The sequence below is a fragment of the Oncorhynchus clarkii genome, chromosome 19 (genome assembly GCF_045791955.1).
Source record: "Oncorhynchus clarkii lewisi isolate Uvic-CL-2024 chromosome 19, UVic_Ocla_1.0, whole genome shotgun sequence".
Lineage (NCBI taxonomy): Eukaryota > Metazoa > Chordata > Actinopteri > Salmoniformes > Salmonidae > Oncorhynchus > Oncorhynchus clarkii.
The window spans coordinates 62,077,522-62,090,204 of NC_092165.1; the positions used below are offsets into that span (position 1 = coordinate 62,077,522).

The 12,683-nt window shown below is 42.9% G+C and overlaps 1 protein-coding gene across 1 annotated transcript in view; it reads left to right on the plus strand.

The window, feature by feature from the left end:
- LOC139374398 (tandem C2 domains nuclear protein) overlaps nucleotides 1–9,078 on the plus strand; it is a 35,755-nt gene extending 26,677 nt beyond the window's left edge. The window contains exons 9-11 of the mRNA XM_071115447.1: nucleotides 4,721–4,826; nucleotides 6,480–6,676; nucleotides 8,437–9,078. Of these exons, the coding sequence (XP_070971548.1) occupies nucleotides 4,721–4,826; nucleotides 6,480–6,676; nucleotides 8,437–8,547 (414 nt within the window). The 3' untranslated portion in view covers nucleotides 8,548–9,078. The remainder of the gene's footprint in view (nucleotides 1–4,720; nucleotides 4,827–6,479; nucleotides 6,677–8,436) is intronic.
- The last annotated feature ends 3,605 nt before the right edge of the window (nucleotides 9,079–12,683 follow it).

Below are 12,683 nucleotides of genomic sequence, written 5' to 3' on the forward strand. Positions count from 1 at the left end.
TCTAGTCTTTATACTGTCCTGCTCCTTGAAAGAGTTATATTCTTTACTGTCCCACTCCTTGAAAGAGTTCTAGTCTTTATACTGTCCTGCTCCTAGAAAGAGTTCTAGTCTTTACTGTCCCACTCCTTGAAAGAGTTCTAGTCTTTATACTGTCCCACTCCTTGAAAGAGTTCTAGTCTTTACTGTCCCACTCCTTGAAAGAGTTCTAGTCTTTATACTGTCCTGCTCCTTGAAAGAGTTCTAGCCTTTATACTGTCCCACTCCTTGAAATAGTTCTAGTCTTTATACTGTCCCACTCCTTGAAAGAGTTCTAGTCTTTATACTGTCCCACTCCTTGAAAGAGTTATAGTCTTTATACTGTCCTGCTCCTTGAAAGACTTATAGTCTTTATACTGTCCTGCTCCTTGAAAGAGTTATAGTCTTTACTGTCCTGCTCCTTGAAAGAGTTCTAGCCTTTATACTGTCCTGGTCCTTGAAAGAGTTCTAGTCTTTACTGTCCTGCTCCTTGAAAGAGTTCTAGTCTTTACTGTCCTGCTCCTTGAAAGAGTTCTAGCCTTTATACTGTCCTGCTCCTTGAAAGAGTTCTAGTCTTTACTGTCCTGCTCCTTGAAAGAGTTCTAGCCTTTATACTGTCCCACTCCTTGAAAGAGTTATAGTCTTTATACTGTCCTGCTCCTTGAAAGAGTTATAGTCTTTACTGTCCTGCTCCTTGAAAGAGTTCTAGCCTTTATACTGTCCTGCTCCTTGAAAGAGTTCTAGTCTTTACTGTCCTGCTCCTTGAAAGAGTTCTAGCCTTTATACTGTCCCACTCCTTGAAAGAGTTATAGTCTTTATACTGTCCTACTCCTTGAAAGAGTTCTAGTCTTTACTGTCCTGCTCCTTGAAAGAGTTCTAGTCTTTATACTGTCCCGCTCCTTGAAAGAGTTCTAGTCTTTATACTGTCCCGCTCCTTGAAAGAGTTCTAGCCTTTATACTGTCCTGCTCCTTGAAAGAGTTCTAGTCTTTATACTGTCCCACTCCTTGAAAGAGTTCTAGCCTTTATACTGTCCCACTCCTTGAAAGAGTTCTAGTCTTTATACTGTCCCACTCCTTGAAAGAGTTCTAGTCTTTATACTGTCCCACTCCTTGAAATAGTTCTAGTCTTTATACTGTCCTGCTCCTTGAAAGAGTTCTAGTCTTTACTGTCCTGCTCCTTGAAAGAGTTCTAGTCTTTATACTGTCCCTCTCCTTGAAAGAGTTCTAGTCTTTATACTGTCCCACTCCTTGAAAGAGTTCTAGTCTTTATACTGTCCCACTCCTTGAAATAGTTCTAGTCTTTATACTGTCCCGCCTTTTGAAAGCGTTCTAGACTTTATACTGTCCTGCTCCTTGAAAGAGTTCTATTCTTTACTGTCCCACTCCTTGAAAGAGTTCTAGTCTTTATACTGTCCCTCTCCTTGAAAGAGTTCTAGTCTTTATACTGTCCCGCTCCTTGAAAGAGTTCTAGTCTTTATACTGTCCCACTCCTTTCATGGAGTTCTAGTCTTAATACTATCCTGCTCCTTGAAAGAGTTCTAGTCTTTATACTGTCCCACTCCTTGAAATAGTTCTAGTCTTTACTGTCCCACTCCTTGAAAGAGTTCTAGTCTTTACTGTCCCACTCCTTGAAAGAGTTCTAGTCTTTATACTGTCCTGCTCCTTGAAAGAGTTCTAGTCTTTACTGTCCCACTCCTTGAAAGAGTTCTAGTCTTTACTGTCCCACTCCTTGAAAGAGTTCTAGTCTTTATACTGTCCCTCTCCTTGAAAGAGTTCTAGTCTTTATACTGTCCCACTCCTTGAAAGAGTTCTAGCCTTTATACTGTCCCACTCCTTGAAAGAGTTCTAGTCTTTATACTGTCCCACTCCTTGAAAGAGTTCTAGTCTTTATACTGTCCCACTCCTTGAAAGAGTTCTAGCCTTTATACTGTCCCACTCCTTGAAAGAGTTCTAGTCTTTATACTGTCCCACTCCTTGAAAGAGTTCTAGTCTTTATACTGTCCCACTCCTTGAAAGAGTTCTAGCCTTTATACTGTACCACTCCTTGAAAGAGTTCTAGTCTTTACTGTCCCACTCCTTGAAAGAGTTCTATTCTTTCTGTCCCGCCCTTTGAAAGAGTTCTAGTCTTTATACTGTCCTGCTCCTTGAAAGAGTTCTAGTCTTTACTGTCCCACTCCTTGAAAGAGTTCTAGTCTTTATACTGTCCCGCTCCTTGAAAGAGTTCTAGTCTTTACTGTCCCACTCCTTGAAAGAGTTCTAGTCTTTATACTGTCCTGCTCCTTGAAAGACTTCTAGTCTTTACTGTCCCACTCCTTGAAAGAGTTCTATTCTTTACTGTCCCACTCCTTGAAAGAATTCTAGTCTTTATACTGTCCCACTCCTTGAAAGAGTTCTAGTCTTTATACTGTCCCACTCCTTGAAAGAGTTCTAGTCTTTATACTGTCCCACTCCTTGAAAGAGTTCTAGCCTTTATACTGTCCCACTCCTTGAAAGAGTTCTAGTCTTTACTGTCCCACTCCTTGAAAGAGTTCTAGTCTTTACTGTCCCGCCCTTTGAAAGAGTTCTAGTCTTTATACTGTCCTGCTCCTTGAAAGAGTTATATTCTTTACTGTCCCACTCCTTGAAAGAGTTCTAGTCTTTATACTGTCCTGCTCCTAGAAAGAGTTCTAGTCTTTACTGTCCCACTCCTTGAAAGAGTTCTAGTCTTTATACTGTCCCACTCCTTGAAAGAGTTCTAGTCTTTACTGTCCCACTCCTTGAAAGAGTTCTAGTCTTTATACTGTCCTGCTCCTTGAAAGAGTTCTATCCTTTATACTGTCCCACTCCTTGAAAGAGTTCTAGTCTTTATACTGTCCCACTCCTTGAAAGAGTTCTAGTCTTTATACTGTCCCACTCCTTGAAAGAGTTATAGTCTTTATACTGTCCTGCTCCTTGAAAGAGTTATAGTCTTTATACTGTCCTGCTCCTTGAAAGAGTTATAGTCTTTACTGTCCTGCTCCTTGAAAGAGTTCTAGCCTTTATACTGTCCTGCTCCTTGAAAGAGTTCTAGTCTTTACTGTCCTGCTCCTTGAAAGAGTTCTAGCCTTTATACTGTCCCACTCCTTGAAAGAGTTCTAGTCTTTATACTGTCCCGCTCCTTGAAAGAGGCAGCTCTAGCCTTTAGCTCGGACGTTGAACCACATGGTTCTACGTACCGTCACTGTGGGGACGACGTCGTCCATGCACTTATTAATGAACCCGGTGAATGATGTGGTGTACTCCTCAAAGTTATCGTATGAATCCCGGAATATATTCCAGTCTGTGCTAGCAAAACAGTCCTGTAGCGTCCGCTTCATTGGACCACTTCTGTGTCGAGCGTGTCACTGGTACTTCCTGTTTCAGTGTTGTGCTTGTAAGCAGGAATCAGGAGGATAGAATTATGGTCAGATTTGCCAAATGGAGGGGCCTCTTGAGTGGCGCTGTGGTCTAAGACACTGCATCGCAGTGCTAGCTGTGCCACTAGAGATCTAGGTTCGAGTCCAGGCTCTGTTACAGCCGGCCGCGTCTGGGACATCCATGAGGCGGCGCACAATTGGCCCAGCGTCATCCGGGTTAGGGAAGGGCTAAATAGTTCTGATTGATCATAAGGGCTCCCGAGTGGCTCAGCGGTCTAAGGCACTGCACCTCAGTGCTAGAGGCGTCACTACAGACCCTGGTTCGATCCGGGGCTGTATCCCAACCGGCTGTGATCGGGAGTCCCATTGGTCTAGCATCGTCCGGGTTAGCAGAGGGTTTGGCCGGGGTAGGCTGTCATTGTAAAGTAAGAATTTGTTCTTAACTGACTTGCCTGGTTAAATATAAATATGGAGAGTGGTACTCAGTGATGTGTTGTGTTGGAATTTCCCCAAATATAATGCAGGACATAAAGTACATTTCAGTTATCATTTAGTCAATGAAAGGTTAGTATTGTGGAGTAACTAGATGTTGTTGATCCATCCTCAGTATTCTTTTATCACAGCCATTGAACTCTGTAACTGTTTTAGAATCACCATTGGCCTTATGGTTTAATCCCCAAGCAGTTTCCTTCCTCTCCTGCAACTGAGTTAGGAAGGACGCCTGTATCTTTGTAGTGACTGGGTGTATTGATACACCATCCAAAGCGTAATTAATAACTTCATGCTCAAAGGGATATTCAATGTCTGCTTTTTTTATCTACCAATCGGAGCCCTTCTTTGTGAGGCATTGGAAAACCTCCCTGGTCTTTGTGGTTGAATCTGTGTTTGAAATTCACTACTTCGACTGAGGGACCTTACAGATAATTGTGTGTGTGGAGTACAGAGATGAGGTAGTCATTCAAAAATCATCTTCATTATTATTGCACACAGAGTGAGTCCATGCAATTTATTATGTGACTTGTTAAGCACATTTTTTACTCCTGACCTTGTTTAGGCTTGTCATAACAAAGGGGTTGAATACTTATTGACTCAAGACATTTCAGGTTTTCATTTGTATTAATTTGTAGAAATAATTCCACTTTATGGGGTACTGTGTGAAGGCCAGTGGGTGTGAATAGTTTCTGAAGGCACTGTAGCTTCCTAACCAAGTACAGCCATTTGGGATAGGGACCAGTATGTTCAGCAACATGAAGTTGGTAGAATTTTTTTTTTAAACTGTAAAAATGTGAACCTACTGTCTCCAGCGTCTGATGTTCTCACTCCTTCTTCAGGTGTGTCACGCTGAATTGCACCTGGCCACCTGTTTCCAGCCTGTTAACGGACGCATCCAACTGCAGGTCCTCGCTGCCCAGAACCTCCCTGCTCCACTCAGCCAGGGTAGGGGTCTACATAGTCTGTTATATATCTGTTATAACCTCCCAGCTCCACTCAGCCAGGGTAGGGGTCTACATAGTCTGTTATATATCTGTTATAACCTCCCTGCTCCACTCAGCTAGGGTAGGGGTTTACATAGTCTGTTATATATCTGTTATAACCTCCCTGTTCCACTCAGCCAGGGTAGGGGTCTACATAGTCTGTTATATATCTGTTATAACCTCCCTGTTCCACTCAGCCTGGGTAGGGGTCTACATAGTCTGTTATATCTGTTATAACCTCCCAGCTCCACTCAGCTAGGGTAGGGGTCTACATAGTCTGTTATATATCTGTTATAACCTCCCTGTTCCACTCAGCCTGGGTAGGGGTCTACTTCCTCTGATCCCAACGTGTATTATATGTAGCAATAGGGAGAAGTCCACTACATGACCAAAAATATGGGGTTGAGGCCAGGGCTCTGTGCAGGCCTGTCAACTTCTTCCACACCGATATCGTCAAACCAGTTCTGTATGGCCTTGCTTTGTGCACGGGGGCATTGTCATGCTGAAATAGGAAAGGGCCTTCCCCAAACTGTTGCCACAATGTTGGAAGCACAGAATCATCTAGAATGCCATTTTATACTGTAGTGTTAAGAGTTCCCTTCTCTGGAACTAAGGGGCCCGAACCATGAAAAACAGCCCCAGACCTTTACTGTTGGCACCATGCATTTGGGCAGGTAGCGTTCTCCTGGCATCCGCCAAACCCAGATTTGTCCATCAGACTGCCAGATGGTGAAGCGTGATTCATCACTCCAGAGAACGTGCTTCCACTGCTCCAGAGTCCAATGGGGGCAAGCTTTACACCACTCCAGCTAACGCTTGGCATTGCGCGTGGTGATCTTAGGCTTGTGTGCGGCTGCTCGGCCATGGAAACCCATTTCATGAAGCTCCCGAAAGACAGCTCTTGTGCTGACGTTGCTTCCAGAGGCAGTTTGGACCTTGGTAGTGGAGTGTTGCAACCGAGGACAGACGATTTCTACACCCTAAGTGTTTCAGCACTCGGCGGTCCCGTTCTTTGAGCTTGTGTGGCCTACCACTTCACGGCTGAGCCGTTGTTGCTCCTAGAGGTTTCCACTTCACAATAACAGCACTTACAGTTGACCGGGGCAGCTCTAGCAGGGCAGAAATTTGACGAACTAACAGAGAAAAATGTGTTTTAATGAACAGGATGTGGATATTTAACCAGTTCTAAAATGAGTTAAGGTAGGGTTAGTCGGAGAGCTTCAACCTGGAACCATTTTAAAATCTGCCAGCTGTATACACACTGTCTACCAAGTAACCATTTCCCTTGTGCTTTTCTATTTCCCTTGTGCTTTTCTATTTCCCTTGTTCTTTTCTATTTCCCTTGTGCTTTTCTATTTCCCTTGTGCTTTTCTATTTCCCTTGTTCTTTTCTATTTCCCTTGTGCTTTTCTATTTCCCTTGTGCTTTTCTATTTCCCTTGTGCTTTTCTATTTCCCTTGTGCTTTTCTATTTCCCTTGTGCTTTTCTATTTCCCTTGTGCTTTTCTATTTCCCTTGTTCTTTTCTATTTCCCTTGTGCTTTTCTATTTCCCTTGTGCTTTTCTATTTCCCTTGTTCTTTTCTATTTCCCTTGTGCTTCCCTCGTCCATCAACCAGCGTTCTTTGTGAAGATAGAGATGCAGCTGCAGGGCACGGTGGTGATGAAGAAGAAGACTCACACCCTAAAGTCCTCCGGAGGTCAGCTGACCTGGACTGAGTCTTTCTACTTCCCCTTCGCTCTGGACCAGGGCTTCCTGCTGTCAGTCAAACTCTACAGCCGCAGTTCTGTCAGACGGAAACACTACCTAGGACAGGTGAGACGAAAGGCCTAGGGCTCTGTTCAATCCGAATAGCGGGAGTTCAGCTTTACAGCGAGATTGAAATTTAAAGGCGATGTTCCAAGTTCAGCGGAGACTGTTTTCATGGTAGACGCTGCAATGTAAAATTACCTTTACATTTCTACCCCGGGAAGCTGTAACGCTTCAGATTTTCCAGATTAAATAGAGCCCCTAGATTTAATCAGACCAAGCATTAACCCGGCAATAGCCGACACCTACCACCTGCATAGCGGATGTTTTTATCGGTGTCGGTGTGGAACTGTGTCGGTGTGTAAAATCAGTGAGCAGTTGCTCCGGTGATCATTGTCATGAAGCCACACCCTCCTCACATTGTCATGAAGCCACACCCTCCTCACATTGTCATGAAGCCACACCCTCCTCACATTGTCATGAAGCCACACCCTCCTCACATTGTCATGAAGCCACACCCTCCTCACATTGTCATGAAGCCACACCCTCCTCACATTGTCATGAAGCCACACCCTCCTCACTTGAGATAGAAGTTTAGAACGAGAAAGTGTAGGCTACGTAGAATTAATGACATTCAGATTGAAAGATCATTGAAACAAAAAAAGAATGAATGAATATTTCATCATTTCTATCAGCCTACTCAAGGTGTAGATTACAAGGCTAAGGAATTTCTCTCAATGCGACTGCGGGCAGCCAATTGCAAATGTCTGCTTAAGGGCGGGAGCCGTTGTGGATTTGACACGCAGTTTCGTCTGTTACGTTCCCACAAGACAAACTCAAAATGTTGCTCACAACAAAGGGAACTAACAAACAACGAACAGACAACCAAAACAGAAAGAGGTACTGAAAGGCAGCCATGTGGGTCTCCACTGAAAGTGGACAAGCAACTAGGAAATGTGCCCTAAAACATTCCCAGAATGGATTCACACTAAATGTGGCTAGGGAAGGGAAGGCAAAAAGAAAATCCCACACCAATATAAACCACATTTAAAGGAAACAGAAAACCGCACACTAATTAAGGATAGAGAGTCAATAGAAACCTGATCTAAAGGAAACAGGGAAAACACACACATAAAAGGCTTTGTTTCAGTACTTAATAAACAGCGAGAGCCAATAGAAGGTGTTACTCTCTCAAGAACTAACTGATGCCCAGGTCAGCAAGTCTTAAATACCAACTAGGCTGACTGATGCCCAGGCCAGCAAGTCTTAAATACCAGCTAGGCAGACTGATGCCCAGGTCAACAAGTCTTAAATACCAACTAGGCAGACTGATGCCCAGGCCAGCAGGTCTTAAATACCAGCTAGGCAGACTGATGCCCAGGTCAACAAGTCTTAAATACCAACTAGGCAGACTGATGCCCAGGTCAACAAGTCTTAAATATCAACTAGGCAGACTGATGCCCAGGCCAGCAGGTCTTAAATACCAGCTAGGCAGACTGATGCCCAGGCCAACAGGTCTTAAATACCAGCTAGGCAGACTGATGCCCAGGCCAACAGGTCTTAAATACCAGCTAGGCAGACTGATGCCCAGGCCAACAGGTCTTAAATACCAGCTAGGCTGACTGATGCCCAGGCCAGCAGGTCTTAAATACCAGCTAGGCAGACTGATGCCCAGGCCAGCAAGTCTTAAATACCAGCTAGGCAGACTCATGCCCAGGTCAGCAAGTCTTAAATACCAACTAGGCAGACTGATGCCCAGGTCAGCAGGTCTTAAATTGAGTTCTAAGATTAGGCCAGTTACATAACTTTCATAACTGCTTCTACAGGTTCACCTTGGCTTCGACAGCCCAACACAGGAAGCAGCAGAGCAGTGGAGGGACAGCATTTCTCACCCTGAGAAGATGGTGGCTGTATGGCACAGACTCAGCGGATTCTGACACACCTGTATAAATTCACACAGTGTCCCAAAGGAGTTGACAGCCTCACCTGTATCGCCACCTGTACTGCCACCCAGTGGTATAAAGTACTTAAAGTAAAACTACTTTAGTAGTTTTTTGGATGGTATCTGTACTGTATTTTACTATTTATATTGTTTGCCAACTTTTAATTTGACTTCACTACATTCCTGAAGAAAATAATGACCTTGTATTGTTTTTGTAGATAAAGTATGTAGATTACTCATTTATGTTGCATAGACTTGTTTTGTGTAGTGCCATATGTTCAGCTGATATAATATAATATTTTAGAGGACAGATATTTGGCGGCAGGTAGCCTAGTGGTTATTGGGCCAGTAACCGAAAGGTTGCAAGTTCGAATCCCCGAGCTGACAAGGTAAAAAAAAAAATCTGTTGTTCTGTCCCCTGAACAAGACAGTTAATTAACCCAATGTTCCCCGGTAGGCTGTCTATGTAAATAAGAATTTGTTCTTAACTGACTTAAATAATGGTATAATAAAAATATATAAAACATTCATGAAGTTCTGTTGCATGAATTGCAAGGAGTAATGGTACCCCAGAGGTGATGTGTTCTCATTGGTGGTCCTGATGAATCCCTGGTCTTCTGCATCTTCTGTGCTCACACTGTTTAGTGTTTCCCACATATTTAAGGGTCTCTAGTCAGTCTGTAAAGTTGAGGGTTCTATTCAGTCTGTAAAGCTGAAGACTTAGGTCTCTAGTCAGTCTGTAAAGCTGAAGACTTAGGGCTCTATTCAGTCTGTAAAGCTGAAGACTTGGGGCTCTATTCAGTCTGTAAAGCTGAAGATTTAGGGCTCTATTCAGTCTGTAAAGCTGAAGACTTGGGGCTCTATTCAGTCTGTAAAGCTGAAGATTTAGGGCTCTATTCAGTCTGTAAAGCTGAAAATGTAGGGCTCTATTCAGTCTGTAAAGCTGAAAATGTAGGGCTCTATTCAGTCTGTAAAGCTGAAGATTTAGGGCTCTATTCAGTCTGTAAAGCTGAAGACGTAGGTCTCTATTCAGTCTGTAAAGCTGAAGACTTGGGGCTCTATTCAGTCTGTAAAGCTGAAGACTTGGGGCTCTGAAGACTTAGGGCTCTATTCAGTCTGTAAATCTGAAGACTTAGGGCTCTATTCAGTCTGTAAAGCTGAAGACTTAGGGCTCTGAAGACTTAGGGCTCTATTCAGTCTGTAAATCTGAAGACGTAGGGCTCTATTCAGTCTGTAAAGCTGAAGATTTAGGGCTCTATTCAGTCTGTAAATCTGAAGCGTTACAGATTCTGAGATAGAAATGTAAGTGAGCCCGACATCTGCAGCGTTTACCATGAATGCTGCCTCCGCTAAAGAGGGAAAAACTGCCTTTAAATTTCAACCGCGTTGTAAAGCTGAACTTCTGCGATGTGGATCGAATAGAGCCCTTATTGTGTCTAATATTCTAATCTTAATCTAGACATCTACTGTATATTTTCAGTATTATACGAATTGATTAACCGTCATTAGCATATAGTCATCGTACAAACTGAGTCTATCATCCCATCTTATGTCATTTTATACATTTTATGTAAATGCAATGTACAGATTGTAAGGATAAGCATGATTAAAACTACAGTAGGTTTATCTCAAACCCAAATCAATTACTTTTATAGTATCAGTCAAAGATTGGGACACCCCTACTCATTCTAAGGTTTTTCTTTATTTTTTACTATTTTCTACATTGTAGAATAATAGTGAAGACATCAAAACTATGAAATAACACATATGGAATCATGTAGTAACCAAAAAAAAGTGTTAAACAAATCTAAATATATTTTGTTTATATTTGAGATTCTTCAAAGTAGCCACCCTTTGCCTTGATGACAGCTTGGCACACTCTTGGTATTTCACTCATGAGTGTCATGAGGCGCAGGTGAAGTGAGACGATGGTGACAGGTGTGTGGAATAATCAGCAGCCCGATGACCTAGAGGCCGGAGAGGGAGTACACGTGACATATATTGTGCCCTAAGACATGTGTTTGTGTCCTTGTCGGTGTGTGCTTCGGCAGTCATATTTTACGTAATAAGTATTTGGTCTAGGTTAATGTTTACTCAGCCTGTAGGCATTCCAGACACACCTTGGCCATAAGCTTGTCTTATTACTCAACAGCACCTTTCAGTCAACACTACCTTTCAGTCAACACTACCTTTCACCCAACACTACCTTTCACCCAACAGCACCTTTCAGTCAACACTACCTTTCAGTCAACAGCACCTTTCACCCAACAGCACCTTTCAGTCAACACTACCTTTTACCCAACAGCACCTTTCAGTCAACACTACCTTTCACCCAACAGCACCTTTCACCCAACAGCACCTTTCAGTCAACACTACCTTTCAGTCAACACTACCTTTCAGTCAACACTACCTTTCACCCAACAACACCTTTTACTCAACACCTTTCACTCAACACTACCTTTCACCCAACAGCACCTTTCAGTCAACACTAACTTTCAGTACCCCTCCAGTCAACACTACCTTTCACCCAACAGCACCTTTCAGTCAACAGCACCTTTCAGTCAACACTACCTTTCAGTCAACAGCAGTCAACACTACCTTTTACTCAACACCTTTCTGAGAGCAAAGGGTCTGGCTAACACTGAGGACATGAGAATCTGTGTCCCTAATTCACATGATGGACTGCCTAGTTTGATCTTTAGGGGGTTGTAGAAGACTTGGGTTTAAATACTTGCAGGGTTTGCTTTAGGGCGTCCAAACAAATCAGTTGAGAACAGACACCAAATGAGAACCCAGTGGTCACTGGTCCCGGGAGCATGTCCTCTTCTAATTGGCTAACGTTTCAGTGGGCCCGTCCAAAAGTCCAAATCATCTGAACATGTTGTTTGTGAAAACGGATAGACATGTTGAAGGTTAATAAGGATGCGTCATCTCCGCCGATCCGACGTACGACTCCCCATTTCAGTAATTATTGGAAGTCACGGATAAAATCAACGTGCCGGTTTGGCCACTCTCTTATACCGTCTGCGGTGTTTGAACTTTTAACACTTCTCTATTGGTTTTCATTGCAACAGGCTAGCTCAATCAAGCACAGATACAGTATACGAAATGATTTCGATTAGTATTTAACACCAGGTCTTTGTGTGTAAACAGGTTCTCGTGTTGGCAATCAGACACTCGTTCCAACCTGTCGTCTACCTTCTCTTGTAAAGAAGGAGCTCATTCCATCGCTATGGATACGATGACGGACGATGATCTCGCTGTTTCCGAAGTGGCCAGAATCATCCCGGGATACCAGGATCTACGTTAATTCCGTGTGTTCTGACTGTGGCTAGAGGGAGAACAGTTATATGCCTTGAGATTGGGTTTTGGCTAGAGGGAGAACAGCTACAGTGGGGCAAAAAAGTATTTAGTCAGCCTGTAAGTCTTCACAAGGTTAACTTTTGTTATTGACCAAATACTTATTTCTCTTAATTTTCTAATTTCAAATTGTGGTAGTTTGCAGAAAAAGTTTGGGAACCCCTGACATAACAGCAGGGCCAGATTACAGACCAGGCACGTGCCCTAGGGCCCCAATCTTCAGGGAACCCCCAACCCCCCCCCCAAAAAAAACGAATAGTACATGAACACATCACAAACCATAGTAAAATGTGTGGTAAATGAGCTTTAAGACGGCAACCATTTCTTTCAGCCTCATAGTAAAAAAAAAAGTGTAGAAAAGCATGAGACTAGCTTTACAACAACACATTTTTTCTCTCTCTGCCCCATGGCAAAATGTGTAGAATAGAATTAGCATGAGATTAGCTATAAAACTCATTCTGTTTCTCTGCCCCATGGCAAAATGTGTAGACTAGAATTAGCATGAGATTAGCTATAAAACTCATTCTGTTTCTCTGCCTCATGGCAAAATGTGTAGAATAGAATTAGCATGAGATTAGCTATAAAACTCATTCTGTTTCTCTGCCCCATGGCAAAATGTGTAGACTAGAATTAGCATGAGATTAGCTATAAAACTCATTCTGTTTCTCTGCCCCATGGCAAAATGTGTAGACTAGAATTAGCATGAGATTAGCTATAAAACTCATTCTGTTTCTCTGCCCCATGGCAAAATGTGTAGACTAGAATTAGCAT